General features: G+C 44.7%; 2 protein-coding genes across 3 annotated transcripts in view; both read left to right on the top strand.

Annotated features, from left to right (window-relative positions):
* The first annotated feature begins 403 nt into the window (after positions 1 to 403).
* LOC113106911 (protein fem-1 homolog C-like) lies at positions 404 to 13,101 on the top strand. The gene is given in 5 exon segments (XM_026268948.1): positions 404 to 757; positions 2,315 to 2,885; positions 5,291 to 6,066; positions 11,619 to 11,798; positions 11,800 to 13,101. Coding segments are annotated over 4 exon segments (1,854 nt in total). The 5' UTR covers positions 404 to 757; positions 2,315 to 2,341; the 3' UTR covers positions 12,154 to 13,101.
* Positions 13,102 to 15,515: 2,414 nt separating this feature from the next.
* The window catches only part of pggt1b (protein geranylgeranyltransferase type I, beta subunit), a 30,295-nt gene continuing 23,631 nt past the window's right edge, over positions 15,516 to 22,179 (top strand). The window contains exon 1 of one of the 2 annotated variants that reach the window (XM_026268949.1): positions 15,516 to 15,686. In XM_026268949.1, the coding sequence (XP_026124734.1) occupies positions 15,574 to 15,686 (113 nt within the window). In that variant the 5' untranslated portion in view covers positions 15,516 to 15,573. The remainder of the gene's footprint in view (positions 15,687 to 22,179) is intronic. The other variant, XM_026268950.1, reaches the window with a different exon arrangement.

Genomic DNA, 22,179 nt, shown 5'->3' with positions numbered 1-22,179 from the left:
CTATACTTACAGCCCTTGTTATGATTAAATACAAAATTAACAGTCGTTATTAAGATTGATGTGATTTGGAATTTGAATATTTGGAATATGAGCAGAATATCAGCACTGTACAATATTATATTGTGCATCGGTTCTCTCTGGCCTCTAGAGGGCGCTGTTAGCGAACACCGATATTACAGTCAACAGGCAAATCTAAGGAAGATTAATCTTTAATCACTCGTTTATTTCTATGAATCGTGGTTTCAAGGCTCACTGAGGAGTAAAACACCGGACTCTTTCATCAATCTCCGAGAATCGTTCCGTTCGCTCCTCGCGCGCCCGCGTTATTAAAAGCGCTCGCGTCGTGACTCTTCGTTTACCTTTAAATGGAAAACGTTTGAGCTACGCCATGATTGGTCTGCCTGGCTGTCAATCACTCGCGATGGGGCGGGATCCTCGGCCCGCTGTAACTGACGGGGAAACCAGCAACGTTCGTCAAGGTCTGAGCGACAGAACCGAGAATTGGACTTAAAATCAGCATAATGTCGGATTAGTGAGGCTCTGGAGTTCGTAAAACACCGATCGAGTGTGTTTACTGAGGAGGACCTCGATGTTACAGGAAGCGGGGGAGGGAAGACCCGCAGCGACGCGCTGTTTTTATCGTTATATATTATATCTGGACTCGGTATGAGCTAAAGCAGCGTTACCGTCGCAGTCTGTGTCTGTGGAGCTTCGTTCAACGCGAATAAACGGCTGTTAACGGACACAAGCGCTAGCGGTGAGTGCGGCCTTCGGTCTGACGCGGTGATTAACGACAGAAAACGACACGATAATGATCCATATCACGGGTCTGTGTGTGACCGGACAGAGTACCGGTCAAAACTGTGTTGTTTGAGGTTAAAATCTACCGTGAAACACCTGTAGTGACTCTGAGAGAGCCGTGCTGGATGTCAACACAGCCTCGAACAGCGAACACTGCTCTGATAATAATAATAATAATAATAATAATAATAATAATGGGGTACTTGATAGTGATCGGCTTAATATCTGTGTATATAATGACTCTAAACCGTATTAATTCTAATGAATATATCGTAGTCTAAGAGATTATATATAAAGAAAGCTGTGCTAGTGTCATGTTTCTGATCACGTGATGAAGTCTGCTGTAAATACTGTAGGAATAAAACACCTATAACTCACCTGGATCAAGACTAAATACTACAGAACACCTGATCCTCACTCATCAGAGCGTAAACATAACTAACCCTGGGTCAGAGGAACTAAAAAGCAGTAAACCAAACTCAAAATAGGTATTTTAATGACTTTTAGACCAGTCGAGTTAGTTTATATAACAGACTGCTGGTTTGACTGCTCACTTACTGACAGAAACACCTGAAAAGAGCAGTTCGAGATGAATTGTGTCATCATTTACTCATGTGTCTCTTTCTTCAGTGGTGGATACTGAAGAATATCTTGCTCTAAATGCCATAACTGTAATGACTTGTGCAATATCTATCTCCACCGGCCTCTTAGTTTGTGAATGTCAGGATATTGCTCAAAAGCTGAGCTCTTGTGAAGTCTGTGTTTGGAGAGACACCATTCACAAAAACAGCTCAGTAGGGACGTGACACTTCTCATGATGTCAGACGATTCACAGAAGAGATTTCACAATGTGTTTCTCTCACATTTATAGAAAAAAACGAGAGATTTAAGACAAATTATAAATTAAAAGGTGCTCTGTTATTATTTCTTAGACAAAATGCTGCACATTTCTTTGTGAAATTGAAATGTCAAATAACTAAAATGACATTTTAAAACAAATCCCAAATCAACTGAATACAAAATCATTAGAGCACTAGTATTATCAGCAGTTAAAACTGTTTTTAATTCAGTTATTTCTATTTTTTGCTGTGGTGTGTCAGTAGGACATTTCCAAACATTAATTTGTCCATTCATTGTAATGATGCAGTGAGGTTTGTGAGGATTAATGACTTCTAAGCAGTTCTAGCTGATAATAGTAGGAGTGCAGGGATGATTCTGCTCCGCTCTGTTAGTCGTGTCTGTAGCAGACAGAAACAACAGATGCTCGCTCTGCAGCGATACACCGTTACCTTGGTTACCGCTGTAAACAAAACAAGATAAAAAGAAAACACACTCTAAACTTTCTGTTCATTCATATAAACACATTCAGATAAATCCTCAATTCCATCGCGATTCGTTTAACATCTGAAGCGACTCGATCGTCACACATTGTTATTGATTTCTCCGGCTGCATCGTTACATCCCTACACTTGAAGCTTGTGATGTACGCGTCTGATCTTGTTGTTGTTTACAGGACGGAGTCGCAGGGCAGCTCTATGCCATGGATTTAAAGACGGCTGTGTTCAACGCCGCCCGAGACGGCAAACTGAGACTCCTCCAGAAACTGTTAGAGAACAAGAGCGATCACGAGGTGATGAAGCTGATGGCGGAGAAGACGAACGGAGCGACGCCGCTGCTGATGGCTGCTCGGTACGGTCACCTGGAGCTGCTGGAGTACCTGATCGAGTGCTGCTGCGCACCTGTGGAGGTGGGAGGATCGGTGAACTTCGACGGCGAGATCATCGAGGGAGCGCCGCCGCTGTGGGCCGCCTCGGCCGCCGGACACCTGAAGGTGGTGCAGTCTCTGCTGGGACACGGCGCTTCTGTGAACAATACCACTCTCACCAACTCCACGCCGCTGAGAGCCGCCTGCTTCGACGGACACCTGGACATCGTCAGATACCTGGTGGAGCACAAAGCAGATCTGGAGGTGGCCAACAGACACGGACACACCTGCCTCATGATATCATGCTATAAAGGACACAAGGAGATCGCACAGTATCTGCTGGAGAAAGGAGCCGATGTCAACCGGAAAAGTGTGAAAGGTGAGACTAGAGATGTGCAACTTATATCATCTGTGATAATACTGCAACTGTTGACATTATCGGGTGTAAATACATTTACATTTAAAGAGCCACACAGATGGGAAATCAAAAATGACCTGTATCACAGTGTATGATGTAGCTGCCCATCAGTGTAAACAATGTGCAAAATAATTAAACCAAAAAGTACACGATTTATAAAGTTATTGGCTTCTAAAGTAAGGAGTCGACTCTGAATCGCTGAAACCAGTCGTTATAGATTTCATATCTTTTGCCCATCTCTATGTACGTCACTAGAACACTTTGCATAATAATCTCCGCCCACCGTCTTGAGAGAAACTGACCTCTGACCTGCCCCCCCCCACACACACACAGACGCTCTGGTTGGTGTGAGAGCATCATGTCGAGGAGACAGTGTGTTTTTAATTGTAAAGGCAAGTTTGTTTTATTTTCACTGCCAAAGAATGAAGATCAGAAGAACCAATGGCTAAAATTCATTTTCACCACAATACAAGAGCAGTACAACAAATCCTTGTTGTGTTCACAACATTTCACTGATGACTGCTTTTCTAATCTCGGTGAGTACAAGGCGGGATTTTCAAAGCGTTTGGCCATAAAAGATGGTTCATTACCAACTTTATTTAGACCAACGAGCATCTCCGAATCACAACGCGAAGTATGATTATGAAGTTATGTGTCTGTTTTCTCCCGAGCGTCTTATCAGTATGTGTGCTGTCTGCAGCCTGTCTGCGCTGATCTTCATGTACAAACACGTCATTAAAATGAAGTGTAACTCCGTGAATACTCAACGAAGAGACATGAGAGAGATATCTATAGAAAGCTTGACATGTCTACTTTAAAACTAAACAAGTGCTGCCGAAAACAGATATTCTGTGATAAAGTAATCCATATGAAAACAACGCGATGTCTGTTTTTCACGTCTCCCTTCGTTATATCTAATGTGACCACGCCCCCGCGCTGAACGCTCCATTCAGATTCAAACTGAAGCACGCGGCTTGAATACACACACACAGAAGAAAAAGCAGCGAGACTGTTCAAGTTTTTTATTTTACTGTTTGCTTCGCGATGAGAGGAATAAGACATAATTCACCCCAAACAGATGCTAACGCATAGTTTACCGTGGAGGTGTGTGCGGAACAACCAATCAAACCTATGTTAGTTGACCAATCAGAACACAGTATGCTACCGAAAGGTGGGGTTTAAGGAAACCGAATCTTTTGAACAGCTTCGTGCGAACCGTTTGGGGATCTCTGAGAATTGAGGTAATTTCTCTTTAACCTTGGAAGGATTTAAACCTGTTGTACAGGACTTATAAACAGTGATAGGAAGCTTACAATTTCCATCTTACTGACTCTTTAACAGATGCTTTCATCCAAAGCGACTTACAAAGTAGAAGCAAACAAAAGAACAACGATATACAAGTGCTGTGACATCACAGTTAGTCGAGCACACAGCAAAGTGTTTTTAAAAATAAAATAGTTAGGCCTAAACGAATGGAACGGAGTAGAATAGGTAAGTGCTAGCTGATGGAAGAAGATGGCTAAAGACTCAGACTGAGATGGGCAGGTCGTTCCAGGAAAGATCTGTGAGAGAGACTGTGCTTCTTTGGGATGAACCCGAGGCGTTGAGGACAGATCTAGAGCGAGCAGAGCCAGTGTTTGTCCTGTAGACACGCTTCAGGACCTTGCTGTTAGCAGCCAGTGTAAGTCACATCTACATGGACCTGTATTTCTATTGCACTTTATACAGAACAGATCGGGTCAAGAGGAATCAATGATGGGTTCAGTTCAGATCAGTTCAGTGTTGATTCAGTTTGATAGCAGACAATAATTCACGTGAAGCTTGTCATTTCTGTCATCAGATAACATAACTGTGAAAATAATGAGCACTTCAGATCCTAAACGCCTCTGTCTGGTTCCACTAGTGCTGCACGAATACATGTACAGCCGAAGCTAAACTTATTCAGACAGCTTCAACATTTCTCACATTATATCACAGTTTATTGGCTATAGTTTAGAAAACAGTAATAAAATATGAGAAGAACTCAGTTAAACTGTGTCAGAATAAATGAATCTTGTATTGTCAGATAACTGTGATAGAAGGGTATGTAAACCTAATTTAGCTCCAGTAATATTTAGTTCAGTCTGTGCTGGTCGTTCTAGCAATTAAAGAAAAAACACTTAAGCAACACGTGATCAGGTCAAAGTGTCTGAATCATTTTTGAATCAGTTTTGCACTGTATGAAGGGTTATTGGTTATGTCAGTCATCTTTATCTTGCTATCCTCACTTACATAAATGAACTATAGTGTCCTGCGTCCAGTGACTGTAGGGTGTCTGTCCTCTCCGTCTCTGACGTCTTGTGTTCTGTGTGCTCTCTGTCCTGAAGGGAACACGGCTCTACACGACTGCGCTGAGTCCGGGAGCTTGGAGATCATGAAGATGCTCCTGAAGTACGGCTCCAGCATGGAGAAGGACGGATACGGGATGACGCCGCTGCTCTCCGCCAGCGTGACGGGACACACCAACATCGTGGATTTCCTCACGCAGCACCCTCAGACCAGCAGAACGGAGCGCATCAACGCTCTGGAGCTGCTGGGAGCCACGTTCGTGGATAAGAAGAGAGACCTGCTGGGAGCGCTGAAGTACTGGAAGAGAGCCATGGACCTGCGGCACAGCGAGCCCAACCACCTGCTCCTGAAGGACGAGCCCAAGCAGCTGGAGCCGGCCTACGATTACAGCAAGGAGGTCAACTCCTTCGAGGAGCTGGACGGCCTGATCGCTGACCCCGACGACATGCGCATGCAAGCGCTGCTGATCCGAGAGCGCATCCTCGGGCCCTCGCACCCCGACACCTCCTACTACATCCGCTACCGGGGAGCCGTGTACGCCGACTCGGGCAACTTCGAGCGCTGCATCAAGCTGTGGAAGTACGCTCTGGACATGCAGCAGAGACACCTGGACGCTCTCAGCCCCATGACCGCCAGCAGCCTGCTGTCCTTCGCCGAGCTCTTCTCCTTCATGCTGCAGGACCGAGCCAAGGGTCTGCTGGGGACCTGCGTGTCCTTCCAGGAGCTGATGGAGATCCTCAGTAAGAGCGTGCTGGAGATCGAGCGTGCCATCAAGCAGACGCAGCCCGGCCCCGACCCAGCGCAGCTCAGCAAGGTGATCTATTCTCCTCAAGTCCTTTAGTGTTCGACTTAAACGTATCCCTAGAGCTGATGACACATAGGGCAACTTTTGAGTGTGCTTGGGCACTTTCTCCCTGAGAAACGGTGATGAATGACTGTCTGGATACTTTAGATGCTCATGGACCCTGTGTATGGTCAGAGATGATCTTTAGGGACATGAGAGGCTCTGTAGCGTAACGGCTAACTTGGATCACATGTGCCTTATTAACCAATCACATTACAGCCTTGCTATCAATGAATTTCAGTCAGAGTTGTGTGACACTCGAGCACAGTTTCAGATCCAGATAGAGATGAAACTGTGCAAAAACTCAGTGACCTCTCTTAAAAAACAGCATCTTTTTGTGGTAAACTACAAATATTTTAATTTACAATTATTCTTTAATGTAAAAAAGAATGTACATTTAGCAGATAGGCTGTCAATTCATTAAATAAGCCGTTTCCTTTAAAAAGCTGTTTATTCATCGTAGTGAAGCCTCTCCTCCATTAACATTTATTCAAACTAAACGTCTCTGTTCCCACACACGGCCAGACAGGACACGTTAGCTTTAGCTTTAGCCAAGGCTTGTCTTCTAGTTGCTTTGAGCTGGTTACCTATTTAAGGCAACATTAACCAAAGTCGCTCATCAACATTACTTAAAAAGTTGTTGTGTGTATCATGAGCCTGAGGCGAGGGGTTAAATAAAGGCTGATGATACACGAGGAAACTTTCTGAGCAATGCTGCTGAGCAACTTTAAGGGATTGTTGCTTGGGTACATTCTTTACTGAAAATACATTTCTGTCTGGATCCTGAAGATCAGTCATGGGCCCTGTGCGTTACCCTGTGCGTTACCTGTGCGTTACTCTGTGCGTTACTCTGTGCGTCACCCTGTGCGTCACCCTGTGCGTCACCCTGTGCGTCACCCTGTGCGTCACCCTGTGCGTCACCCTGTGCGTTACCCTGTGCGTTACCCTGTGCGTCACCCTGTGCGTCACCCTGTGCGTTACCCTGTGCGTTACCTGTGCGTTACCTGTGCGTTACCTGTGCGTTACTCTGTGCGTCACCCTGTGCGTCACCCTGTGCGTCACCCTGTGCGTTACCTGTGCGTTACCTGTGCGTTACTCTGTGCGTCACCCTGTGCGTCACCCTGTGCGTCACCCTGTGCGTCACCCTGTGCGTTACCCTGTGCGTCACCCTGTGCGTCACCCTGTGCGTCACCCTGTGCGTCACCCTGTGCGTCACCCTGTGCGTTACCTGTGCGTTACCTGTGCGTTACTCTGTGCGTCACCCTGTGCGTCACCCTGTGCGTCACCCTGTGCGTTACCCTGTGCGTTACCTGTGCGTTACCTGTGCGTTACCTGTGCGTTACTCTGTGCGTCACCCTGTGCGTCACCCTGTGCGTCACCCTGTGCGTCACCCTGTGCGTTACCTGTGCGTTACCTGTGCGTCACCCTGTGCGTCACCCTGTGCGTCACCCTGTGCGTTACCCTGTGCGTTACCTGTGCGTTACCTGTGCGTTACTCTGTGCGTCACCCTGTGCGTCACCCTGTGCGTCACCCTGTGCGTTACCTGTGCGTTACCTGTGCGTTACCTGTGCGTTACTCTGTGCGTTACCCGTGCGTTACCCGTGCGTTACCCGTGCGTTACCCTGTGCGTTACCCGTGCGTTACCCGTGCGTTACTCTGTGCGTTACCTGTGCGTTACCCTGTGCGTTACCCTGTGCGTTACCCGTGCTTTACTCTGTGCGTTACCTGTGCTTTACTCTGTGTGTTACCTGTGCGTTACCTGTGCGTTACCTGTGCGTTACCCTGTGCGTTACCCGTGCTTTACTCTGTGCGTTACCTGTGCTTTACTCTGTGTGTTACCTGTGCATTACCTGTGCGTTACCTGTGCGTTACCCTGTGCGTTACCCGTGCTTTACTCTGTGCGTTACCTGTGCTTTACTCTGTGCGTTACCTGTGCTTTACTCTGTGTGTTACCTGTGCGTTACCTGTGCGTTACCTGTGCGTTACCCTGTGCGTTACCCGTGCTTTACTCTGTGCGTTACCTGTGCTTTACTCTGTGCGTTACCTGTGCTTTACTCTGTGCTTTACTCTGTGCTTTACCCGTGCTTTACCCGTGCGTTACCTGTGCGTCACCTGTGCGTCACCTGTGCGTCACCTGTGCGTCACCCTGTGCGTTACCCTGTGCGTTACCCGTGCTTTACTCTGTGTGTTACCTGTGCTTTACTCTGTGCTTTACCTGTGCTTTACTCTGTGCTTTACCCCGTGCGTTACCTGTGCGTCACCTGTGCGTCACCTGTGCGTTACCCTGTGCGTTACCCTGTGCGTTACCCTGTGCGTTACCCTGTGCTTTACTCTGTGCTTTACTCTGTGCTTTACCCGTGCGTTACCCTGTGCTTTACCCGTGCGTTACCCTGTGCGTTACCCTGTGCGTTACCCTGTGCGTCACCTGTGCGTCACCTGTGCGTTACCCTGTGCGTTACCCTGTGCGTCACCTGTGCGTTACCCTGTGCTTTACTCTGTGCTTTACTCTGTGCTTTACCCGTGCGTTACCCTGTGCTTTACCCGTGCGTTACCCTGTGCTTTACCCCGTGCGTTACCTGTGCGTCACCTGTGCGTTACCCTGTGCGTTACCCTGTGCGTTACCCTGTGCGTTACCCTGTGCGTTACCCTGTGCTTTACTCTGTGCTTTACTCTGTGCTTTACCCGTGCGTTACCCTGTGCTTTACCCGTGCGTTACCCTGTGCGTTACCCTGTGCGTTACCCTGTGCGTTACCCTGTGCGTTACCCGTGCGTTACCCTGTGCGTTACCTGGTCATCCATCGACTAGGGCTGTGCAAAATATCGAATGCGATCTTCATGCACATCTCATCAGTAAAGACGCTCCTGTAATAAGACGCTCATGTTGCCAAGTCTGCAATTGTTTTTCATGTCCGCAGGTTGAAGCGACCCCAATACAAATAACGTGATATTTAGCCCCTAAAATATGAATTTTACCAGGGCAACCCTTCCAAAAAACATTTATATTTTAACCTCGGGAAGCAGTTTTTATTGGGGAACCTCCCGGAAGCGCGACTGGGCTAGTTTTGGACTAGTTGAGAAGCAACAGGGCAGGATTTGTTGTGAAAACCTGGCAACTCTGATCCGAACGCACATGCTGGAGATATACAACTAATTACAGGAGCATCTTTACTGATGAGATGTGCATGAAAATCGCATTCGATATTTTTTGCACAGCCCTACCATTGACAGCAACATTAACATTAAAGTTGCTCCGCAGCATTGCTCAAAGAGTTTCCCCGCGATCAAACGTGTCTTTTCCATGTTAATCACAGTTTTTGCCCTAACTAGCTGCACCGTGTAAAATTTATATTTTAGTAACAATCTCTATTTCCCACTGAAACAACAATGTGACATGACAAACAGACAAGTGTGCTGACCCATACACCCTGAACACACACACACACACAGCGTGAACACACACACACACACACACACCCTGAACACACACACACACCCAGTGCAGTGAACACACACACACACACACACCCAGTGCAGTGAACACACACACACACACACAGCGTGAACACACACCCAGTGCAGTGAACACACACACACACACACACACACACACACACACACACACACCCAGTGCAGTGAACACACACACACACACACAGCGTGAACACACACCCAGTGCAGTGAACACACACACACACACACACACACACACACACAGCGTGAACACACACCCAGAGCAGTGAATACACACCTAACAATTACCAGTTTGAAGATAAATCATGATAAAATTCGCTGCAGTAAGTATTACCGTTTCATCTTTTAATTATTAAAACCGTATTCCATTTCTGTGATTTGAACAACTGATGATAAATAAACTCTGTCCGGCATAAAGCAGAACAACAGAAGATTCTTTGAGTGAAAACTGGGAGATAAATCTGTGAGGCTTTGAAGAGTACAAGATAATTAATCAAATGAAGTACGAATTAATCAAGTCAAGTCACCTTTATTTATATAGTGCTTTAAAAAAAATATATTGCGTCAAAGCACTGAACAACATTCATTTGGAAAACAGTGTCTCAATAATGCAGAATGATAGTTAAAGGCAGTTCATCATTGAATTCAGTGATGTCATCTCTGTTCAGTTAAATAGTGTCTGTGCATTTATTTGCAATCAAGTCAATGATATCGCTGTAGATGAAGTGACCCCAACTAAGCAAGCCAGAGGCGACAGCGGCAAGGAACCGAAACTCCATCGGTGACAGAATGGAGAAAAAAACCTTGGGAGAAACCAGGCTCAGTTGGGGTCAGTTCTCCTCTGACCAGACGAAACCAGTAGTTCAATTCCAGACTGCAGCAAAGTCAGATTGTGCAGAAGAATCATCTGTTTCCTGTGGTCTTGGTCTAATGAATTACATGAATGTACCTCTGGAGTTTGTATTTTCAGAAACGATTCAGTGGCGTTTTGTTTTCATCTTCGCTCCGTGTAATAACTAAAGGAAGTGTTCTTCATCGCAGTACTGTTTTGATCTCGGAGGTTCTGTCTGGACAGAAACAGACCGAATTTACCCTAACCCTGCTGTACATTTAGACCGGTTGATGAGAAACAAGCTTATATGGATTCTACACATTTAAAGAATTCAGATAAGTTATCTAGAATTATTTATTAAGCAATTATCATTTTATTTTAAAGGCTGAAATGCGAGGTTTACCTTTTTTTTCATGTCCTTCAAAGTTTTGTTTGGACATTTACATTAGATCCTAATATTTCTTTGCCTGTAGTCTTCCGGAGATAATGAAGTCTAGCTCGGTGTGAGCGTGCAGAGCTGGAGCTGCTTCTTCAATCTGGAACTGGTTTGGTCAGGACGACACAATGCACAAAAGATCCTTGAACCTTAAATAAACAGACTACAGGTCCCAGGATCGCTTGAGGAACACTTTAAACCATCTGTTGTCCCAAAATGTGACCCTGGAGCATAAAACCATTCAGAAGGGTCAGGGTTTTTATTGAGATTTCTGCATCATCTGAAGCTGAATAAATCATCTCTCATTGATGTCTGGTTTGTTAGGAGGACAATATTGTGAAAATCATCTGTAAAGCTGTTCAAATTAAGTTCTTAGCAATGCATATTACTAACCAAATATTAAGTTTTGATATTTATGGTAATTTACTAAATATCTTCATGCATATGTGCAGTGTGTATTATTTCCCTGTAGTGTTGCATGATTAATCTCGTGATATTGTCATGTAGATCTCTGACCAGCTGCTCTATATCGTGTCACAATCACAGATGAATCGCAGATATAGTTATGAACGTGATATTGAGCAGCTTCTCAGCGATCTGTGACTGTATTAAGTGCGGCTCCATTAGAAAGCAGGTGATTCACTGCTAATCACAGAAGCAGCTTTCCTGACGACACACAGATGACGATCATGTGATTAATCTGCAGCTCTGTTTCTCTGTTTCATATCACAAGCACGATCTGTGTTATAATGAGTGCTGGACTCACCCTGTTCCTATCCGCAGGTGCTCTCCATCATCCTGCACCTCATCTGTCTGCTGGAGAAGGTGCCGTGCACCGTGGAGCAGGACCACTTCAAGAAAGAGACCATCTACAGGTTCCTGAAGCTGCAGGCCTGTGGGAAGAACGGCTTCAGTCCTCTGCACCTGGCCGTGGACAGGAACACCACCTGTGTGGGACGCTACCCCCGTCTGCAAGTTCCCCTCCTTCCAGGTCACGTCCATCCTGCTGGAGTGTGGTGCTGATGTGAACAGCAGAGACCAGGATGACAACAGTCCTCTGCATGTGGCTGCGTCCAACAACCACCCCGACATCATGAAGCTGCTGATCTCCTGCGGCACACACTTCGACAGCACCAACTCCCTCAAACAGACGGCCTGCGACCTGCTGGACCAGAAGGAGCTGGCCAAGAACCTGATCCAGCCCATCAACCACACCACGCTGCAGTGTCTGGCGGCGCGCTCCATCATCAGACACGGCCTGGTGTACCACGGGAACATCCCCGAGCGGCTGGAGGCCTTCGTGCTGCTGCACAGGTAGTGCTCCCCAGGTAGTGCTCCGCAGATGTGAGCAGAGACGCTGGGCTCGGGCTCATCTCCCTCCAGCATCAGGGCCGTAAATCCATGAGTTTTCTGAGATCTTCTGAATGCATGTGGTTCTCTCTGGAGTTGGTTCTGAGCGTGGATCTGAACAGCAGATCTACTCGATAGTGTTCATGAAGAAGAGCTGAAGAGTCTGTAATTTCACCTCGGCTCAGAATGAGTTTAATATAAACACACACTTCTAATTCACTCGAACCTTTAGAACTGAATGAATGGTTATTTTATGTTCGAGTGTGTACGGATCTGGAGAAGAGCAGTGGTTTATAAAGCATGCAGTGTTCAAACCTAACCTCAGAATCGACTCGAGAGACTTCAGAAGATCTCAGGATCGATGTGGAAACACTTCTGGATCCGTGATGCAGTGATTTATTTCCCAGACCTGCTCGATGTTTGCAGACACCAGAAGTGCTTTATTCTTCCTCTGCACAGGCTGTGATATGGTTCTGTGTTTCTGGACTGTGCCACGTGTTCATGCGATGCCTGTTAGTTGTCCTCTTCCTCTCTGTCTCCTGATCCGTCGAGGAACGCCTGCTCCAGGAAACACGGCTCTACTGAATGTTTAACCTTTGACCTCCTCATCATCACACGACACCGTCAGAGTTAATGACCAGCTCTGCGTTAGTGATCATGATGATGATGATGAAGATGATGAGGAGGAGGCAGTCTTCAGCTCGTGTAGTCTAACTTCAGCTTCAGCTACATGTGTGTGGTTTGAACTCAAGGGCTTCAGATTCTTCTTCAGGCACAAAACACTAGTAAATGAAACAAATGTACAGTCAAAGGACTTGCACTTTATTGCAGTGATATTTGATATTCATATTATGATAGCATAAAGCTTGTTGATGTCCATAGAGCAGAATTGATAATAAACCTCTGTTGCACTCGAGCGTTTGTCTGTGTCCTTCAGGAGATCATCAGGTGTTCGTCTCGACAGTGAAATCACATCTAGTTCAGGAGCTCATCTCTGCTAATACTGTGACTGCGACGCTTGTTTGTGTGTGTATGTGTTTGTGCTCCTGACGGGACGCGTCTCATTCTCTCAGTGTGTTCTCTGGTGACTCGGAGAGGATGAGATCTGTGTCCTGTTCATGTTCACTGTCCTAACACTCATCACACTCCTAAAACCAAAGTTCATCCTCACATCTGAATCTCTGTCATTTACTCTCTCTCTAACTCTTCTACACTTCTATGATTTCTAGGGAAATTCTGGCCAGGTTTATCAGAAACGTGTGTCTAAAGAAGCTTCAGCACATGTTCTTCTTTCATCACTGCGCTCGGATTAATTCCCCACACTTCTCCGTTTCTCTTTCAGGATTAAACCCTTAATAATAATGTCCTGCTCCAGACCTGTCCCTGTGTGTGTGTGTGTGTGTGTGTGTGTGTGATCTTCTGGAGTATTTCTGGAGGTGTGATGAACGTGACACTCGTCTCTGTGAGCGTGAGGATCATCAGTGATGTGGACAGACATTTACACGCTTCTCTGAAACTATCCTCTTAATAAAAGTATGCACTGAGGTTATTTTTGCTCTTAGGGTCAGCTCTAGATTACACTGGAGACTCACTGATTTCTTTGGCAGATGTTGAACATGGATCGGTTTCTGTGTAAAACTCTACGAGAGTGTGTTTGTAATGCAGTGTAACTCTAGATGTGCTCCTGACACCTGTGTGTGTGTGTGTGTGTGTGTGTGTGTAGAAACGTGTCTTTACACCACGTTACAGAGAATCACAGGAACACACGGCTGATTAAAGGAGCAACAGCGCTGTGAATGCATTTCTCCAAGCAATGTTTGCGATGTTCAGAAGTGCTTCGGTCTCATATTTGTGTGCAACACAGGTACAGGTGAGTTCACATTTAACATGTGCCTAAAACATGCGGGACTAGACCAGATCCATTGCTGATTAAACTAAAACTTTATTCATTCAAACCTAATAAATCCAGACGTTCAAGAGGAAAAATAGTGATTTCATCTCTGGCTTTTCGGTGATCAAATATTAAATATTCACATCATTAGTGCAAAGTGTGTTTTTAGCAGATTTATAGCTCAACGAAAGCCTTGGACTCCAGGACACTGCACTAAAGTGAGTCTGTCATGTCTAGGTCTACAGTGACTCTGAGACAGGAGGATAAAGAGGGAGAAATAAAACAGGCCAGCATTTCTGTTTCTCTGTTCATTGTGAGGTGGAGCCCTGGAGGCTCAATCTATTACCTCTTCCCAGACAATTATACTTCACATCAATCCCAAATATCTCACTGATCGCTGGTGAGAGCTAGTTAACATGTTCCTATCGGATTGTTAAACTGTCTTCAGCCGCTGGTCGTTACAGTACAGCAGAGTTTCTGATGCAGTGACAGCGTGTGACCAGCAGGTGTCAGAGATTCCCCTCATCTCTAGCAGAGCTACTTTCAAACTTTGATCGCTGCTTGCTGTTAATATTGTGACCTATTGGATTGTATTTGACTTAAAAATGCGTATCGAAATATATTACCAATTTTATATTCAACCAGTGATAAAACTGCTCTATGATGAGAGAAAAGAGGGACATTTTAGTGAATAGGTTCTCATTTAGCTCATTTATGATTACTTGTATACAGTGATTTCCAAGTTAAATCTGTGCATAAAGCTCCTTGCACACGGAGTCTGAAATATTCGGACTCAGTGTAAGATCTTTCTCCTGTGTGGGAGCTCTGAGGTTTGGGCTAGTTTAATTACTCAGATCTATTAATATCGACGGGTTTGTCCTTCGGTCACGAAAGCTCAGCAGCAGCTGCAGAAACTGAAGAAGTGTCTACAGATCCCAGGAGCAGCTGATGGACATCAAACCATCTCCAGACACTGACCCTTCACCACAGAACTGTTGTGTTTAATGCTGCATGGGATCGACAGATTTAGAGACACCATGACTGATATTGAGAACTCCACCAATGCTTTCAAAGACACACAGCATCAGAGATACACGATCTGTTTCTGCTGAGATGTGCTTCTCTCAAACACCTGTGTTCACAAAACATTTTATCTTACCGCTAAGAGTTCTCATAAACGCGAGACTTTGACCATTATTTATATTCAATAAAATAAAACAAAGACTCAGTTGCAGAAGCAGCGGCTGTAATGGGAATACACTGTTTTCGACAGATTGTGTTGAAAGCTTCGCGGGTTTAGAACGCTTCTCTTCGCCATTCACTGTTTTATACATTACAACCATAAACTGTATAAAAAACCGCGCAGGTTTGTTATTCTTTAGGTTAGGGTCAGAATCACACAGCAGCAGTAACAGCGCGGGACTCTTATTTTGCCGCGTTTTTGTACAGCGGAAGCGGAAGCGGCGCGCTGACCGTGTCGGTTTCTCCTGAGCGACGATGGCGGATTTTGATCAAGAGCAGGAAGATTTTCTGCGCGAGAGGCACGTGCGTTTCTTCCAGCGCTGCCTGAACGTGCTGCCCGAGAGATACGCGCCGTACGAGACCAGCAGGTAACCGAACACCGAAAACACCGAGCCGCGGGAAACACACACACACACACACACACACGCTCCACTGAGCTCTGTGTGTAAACTCCTCCGCTTCTGTTCTTTGAAGGAGAAACTAGGCTGTCGTTACGTCCAGTAAAGTGTGTTTATCGTCACAATCGAGTCACTGTACTCTTCATTTAATATTCTCAGGTCGTTGGTGTTTACAGTAGAGTCAGAGCGCGTTTAGGCCACGCCCACTGAAGAATCAACCCCACCCTCTTCTTTTACTTTGTATGGAGTCATTGCGCGGTAGGCCACGCCCACATGGATATAACTCTCCTTTGACTATAATGAGGGAAGCGACCTCCTTATCACTGATGACTTATATTAAAGAAAAATAAAACGATTAATATCTAAATCTGCTGTGTATCAAGATGTACAGTATGGCATGGTTTTTTCAGATTATGACACAAGTCTCTCTAACTCTGTAGTTTCTGATGTGTTTATCTAGATTAAACACTGTCCTTCACTACATAAACACTACAGTCTGACTGGGATTTTACTGATAAAGATAAATCACATCTCTCTCATTATTTCAACATTTGGCTTATTAATAATAACTTCAGCAATAATAATAATGATGATAGTAATAATAATCAGTTTCAAGAAAAATGTGCGTTATCAGCGGTCTCTTATGAGAATAAAAATTAATGTACATTTTTGTATTCATGATTATTCATCACTAAAATAGACCCACACTAATTGTAATTCTGTAATTGTATATTGTTATAATAAAAAAAAATTATGATCTTGAATTAGGACTGTGCAAAATTGAATGTGGTTTTCATGTGCATCTCGTCAGTAAAGATAGTTTATCTCCAGCACGTGTTCAGAGCAGGACTGCCAGGGTTTCTTGACAGGATTAAATTCACTAATGTGTTTCAACTGATTTTCAGAGTAGTTGTTTTGAGCTCATACTAATTGTGAAAAAAAACAATGTCGTGACATTTGCCAAGTATAGTTACCCATACCCCGATCTGGTGCTCTGCATTTAATGCATCCAAGTGCACACACACACACACACACACACACACACACAGCAGTGAGAAGTGTACACACACACACACACACACAGCAGTGAGAAGTGAACACACACACACAGTAGTGAGAAGTGAACACACACACACACACACAGCAGTGAGAAGTGAACACACACACACACACACAGTAGTGAGAAGTGAACACACACACACACAGCAGTGAGAAGTGAACACACACACACAGTAGTGAGAAGTGAACACACACACACACAGCAGTGAGAAGTGAACACACACACACACACACAGCAGTGAGAAGTGAACACACACACACACACACAGCAGTGAGAAGTGAACACACACACACACACACACACACACACAGTAGTGAGAAGTGAACACACACACACAGCAGTGAGAAGTGAACACACACACACAGCAGTGAGAAGTGAACACACACACACAGTAGTGAGAAGTGAACACACACACACAGTAGTGAGAAGTGAACACACACACACACACACAGTAGTGAGAAGTGAACACACACACACACACACAGCAGTGAGAAGTGAACACACACACACACACACACACACACACAGCAGTGAGAAGTGAACACACACACACACAGCAGTGAGAAGTGAACACACACACACACACACAGTAGTGAGAAGTGAACACACACACACACACACAGCAGTGAGAAGTGAACACACACACACACACACACACACACACAGCAGTGAGAAGTGAACACACACACACAGCAGTGAGAAGTGAACACACACACACACACACAGCAGTGAGAAGTGAACACACACACACACACACACACACACAGTAGTGAGAAGTGAACACACACACACACACACACACACACACACAGTAGTGAGAAGTGAACACACACACACACAGCAGTGAGAAGTGAACACACACACACAGTAGTGAGAAGTGAACACACACACACACACACAGCAGTGAGAAGTGAACACACACACACACACAGCAGTGAGAAGTGAACACACACACACACACACACACACAGCAGTGAGAAGTGAACACACACACACAGTAGTGAGAACACACACACACACAGCAGTGAGAAGTGAACACACACACACACACACAGCAGTGAGAAGTGAACACACACACACACACACACACACACACACACACACAGCAGTGAGAAGTGAACACACACACACACACACACACACACAGCAGTGAGAAGTGAACGCACGCGCACACACACACACACACACACACACACACACACACACACACACACACACACACACACACACACACACACTCGGAGTAGAGCACTGTGGAGTAACTGGGGGTTCAGTGTTTGCTCAAGGACACTTCAGTCAAGAGTATTGAGGAGGAAGAGACACTGTTCATTCTCTCCCTCACACCTACAGCTCCTGCCAGCACCGAGACTCGAACCTGCGACCTTCTGGTAACTATTCCGTCTCTCTAACCATTAGACCACAGCTGCCCTGTGTAAAATACCTAAAATAAACAAATGAACCAGTGTAATTAAAAATAGTAAAAAGCTTGTCCAGTTACAACACCTAAAAACATACTTAAATGCTAATACAGACCGAGGAGATGATTTTATAGAAGTGTGTATAGTTTTAGTGTTTAATATGTGATGTGTTTTAACATCTGTGTTCTCTGTTCTCACATCACATCAGATCAGATCAGTGATAATCATTCTTTCACAATCTACTAGATACAGAGTACTTCATTATAGAGAAAAAAACAATAAATATGAAAAATATAGGTATATGCATATTCATAATCTATGATAAAAAATGATCATAAACTAGGTTAGTGGTTAATTCGGCAGCAAAAGTTATTCTAAAAAATGCACAATAATTTAAGAAATTTAAACATTTAGTGAAAAAACTATTTTGTGGAGAACAAATAAAAGTGTTGCTCTAAATATAATTTACATCGGTATTTGTATTAATATAATATCCATTCATTAAAAACGTTAATGTATTTATAAGTATAATATTAAATTGAAACATTTCTTTTAAATGTATAGCATATTTTTAATAGTGCAATAACATATGATAGATACGATTGGACAAAACAAATACAGCGCAGCACGAAGCGTTTACAATGTGCAGAATAACACTTATTCAGATCATCAGCTCAGAAGTGTGCTCCTATTGGCATGCTCCCTACTCCCTGAGCAGGGGACATCTGCTGAAGTTTACTCAACATCTTCACACATAGACACAAGTGTGACATCAAATATACCTCTGTACATAAATACAACGTCTCGCACACTTCAGTGCACACTAGAAGAGAATCAGAATCAGAAAGAGCTTTATTGCCAGGTGTTCACACATACGAGGAATTGGTTTTCGTGACAGAAGCTCCGCAGTGAAACATAATGACAGTGACAACAACAAACACAAAATGGAATAAAAAAAAATAAAAAATACAAATAGGTATATAAGGAACGAAAATATACAAATTGACAATGTATGGCAGGTATATTATGTGTAAAAGTGTAAGTGTACACTAGGTATGTGTGTTAGATAAATAAGTGTATGTGTATATAAATATAAAGTGTAGTGTGTTCCACAGTTATTATCAGCTGTTCATAAGAAGGATTGCCTGAGGGAAGAAACTGGTCCTGTGTCTGTAGCGTCGACCAGATGAGAACGGTTCAGAGAGGGAGTGTGCTGGATGTGAGGGGTCCAGAGTGATTTTGACAGCCCTTTTTCTCACTCTGGATAAGTACAGTTCTTGAATAGATGGGAGAGTTGAACCGATGATTCGCTCAGCAGTCCGGACTACTCTCTGTAGTCTTCTGAGGTCAGATTTAGAAGCTGAGCTGAACCAGACAGTTACTGAAGTGCAGAGGATGGATTCGATGGTGGAGTAGAACTGTTTCAGCAGCTCCTGTGGCAGGTTAAACTTCCTCAGCTGACGGAGAAAGTACAACCTCTGCTGGGCCTTTTTCACAATGGAGTCAATGTGAATGTCCCACTTCAGGTCCTGAGAGATGGTAGTTCCCAGGAACCTGAATGACTCCACTGCAGTCACAGTGCTGTTCATGATGGTGAGTGGGGGGAGTGCAGGGGGGTCTCTCCTGAAGTCCACGATCATCTCCACTGTTTTGAGCGTGTTAAGCTCCAGGTTGTTGAGACTGCACCAGACAGCCAGCTCTTTTACCTCCTGTCTGTAAGCAGACTCGTCACCGTCCTGAATGAGGCCGATGAGTGTGGTGTCATCTGCAAACTACAGGAGCTTGACAGAGGGGTCCTTAGACGTGCAATCATTAGTGTACAGGGAGAAGAGCAGTGGGGAGAGAACACAGCCCTGGGGAGCTCCGGTGCTGATTGTACGGGTGCTGGATGTGTATTTTCCCAGCCTCACTAGCTGCTGCCTGTCTGTCAGGAAGCTGTTGATCCACTGACAGACTGAGGTGGGCACGGAGAGCTGATTTAGTTTGGGCAGGAGGAGGTTTGGGATGATCGTGTTGAAGGCCGAGCTGAAGTCCACAAACAGGATCCTCACATAAGACCCCGGTCTGTCTAGGTGTGAAGGGTGTGAATGGTTGTGTGGGGAGGCGTTCAGGGCAGGTGATGGGTGTTCTTCTTTCAAACCTGCAGTAAAACTCGTTCAGATCGTCTGCCAGCCGTTGAGTCTCTACAGTGCTGGGGGGTGGTGTCTTGTAATTGGTGATGTTCTTTAGACTTTTCCACACTGATGCGGAGTCGTTGGAAGTGAACTGAGTCCTTATTTTTTCAGAATAATTCCTCTTTGCCACTTTGATCTCCTTTTCCAATGTGTATTTAGCCTGTTTATACAAGACATTGTCCCCCTTCACGTAAGCATCTTCTTTGGCCTGACGGAGCTGTCTGAGTTTTGCAGTGAACCACGGTTTGTCATTATTGTAAATTAGTTGAGTCTTTGTAGGAATACACATATCCTCACAGAAACTGATATATGATGTTACAGTCTCTGTGAGTTCATCCAGATCAGTGGCAGCAGCTTCAAAAACACTCCAATCAGTGAGGTCAAAACACGATTGTAAATCCTGCTCTGCTTCATTAGTCCATCTTTTTACAGTCCTTGATACAGGTTTAGCTGATTTTAGTTTCTGCCTGTAGGACGGTATAAGATGAACCAGAAGGTGATCCAATCAATCAAGTCAAGTCACCTTTATTTATATAGCGCTTTAAACAAAATACATTGCGTCAAAGCACTGAACAACATTCATTAGGAAAACCGTGTCTCAATAATGCAGAATGATAGTTAAAGGCAGTTCGTCATTGAATTCAGTGATGTCATCTCTGTTCAGTTTAAATAGTGTCTGTGCATTTATTTGCAATCAAGTCAATGATATCGCTGTAGATGAAGTGACCCCAACTAAGCAAGCCAGAGGCGACAGCGGCAAGGAACCGAAACTCCATCGGTGACAGAATGGAGAAAAAAACCTTGGGAGAAACCCTGCGCTCCTATTTCCCTGCATTTATCACATGTGAATCCCTCATCAGCGACAGAGATAGATAAACTGTACATGTGGCAAGAGGTGCAAATAACGATAGCAGGCGAAGCCATTACTCACCGTGCTTGATGAAATATTCTTACTGCGGTTGTTTGATGAACTTGTGAAAAACTGCAGCGTTAGAGAGGAGAGGAGAAAAGAAAACGCTAATGACAAGCTAACAAGTGCTAACGCTTTGCAGGTGTACTGCAGTCACGGAAGAGTGAACGATCAAAGTTAATCTGATAAGATTGATCGATAATATCAGAAATATGGTGTGAATTAAGTTATATTTTACAACTTAAAAAACAAACAAACAAACAGACAGTGATAGTAAGAAAGATTATAGAGGGAAAAAAATAAAAACAGCTACACGGAGCTACGATTAGCTACAGAAGGCCAACAGGAAGTAGAGAAAACACTGATCCAATATATTACTGTCTCTTGTAGGTGTGTAACGGTACGTGTATTCGTACCGGACCGTTTCGGTACAGGGCTTTCGGTACGGTGCACGTGTGTACCAAATGACGGAATGCAATATTTTGTGCGCGCCGCAGAAAAAATTTACATTTCCGTGTTTCCAAATGAACATATTAAGTGGCTGAAGTCTCCGCGTTCAGCACAAATCCTGCCCTGCAGCTGATCCTGAGGCCGGTGCACATTGGCTGCGTGGCGTGAGCGTGACACCTGCTTCGTGTTTTCTGTGTCTTTACACACCAGGATCGCACACGCTAGCGCTGCTGCTGCTGTATGTGACAGAGGGAGACCGCCGACAGACCAGGATCTTGTCTTCTCGACAACAATATCTGTACTTCATGTTGAGCATAAATATAAAGCCTGCTGATAAAGGACACTGTCAACAGTATTGACGGCAAAATAGACTATGTTTGACAGGTGCAATATGCCAGTGTGTGACCGGCCTAATGTTTCCAAAGGCATCACGCGAGTGTGAACATCACTA

Source organism: Carassius auratus, chromosome 8 (genome assembly GCF_003368295.1).
Source record: "Carassius auratus strain Wakin chromosome 8, ASM336829v1, whole genome shotgun sequence".
Classification (NCBI taxonomy): Eukaryota; Metazoa; Chordata; class Actinopteri; order Cypriniformes; family Cyprinidae; genus Carassius; species Carassius auratus.
Note: the sequence above shows the minus strand (reverse complement) of the source record. Positions and strands in the feature narration are given on the sequence as shown.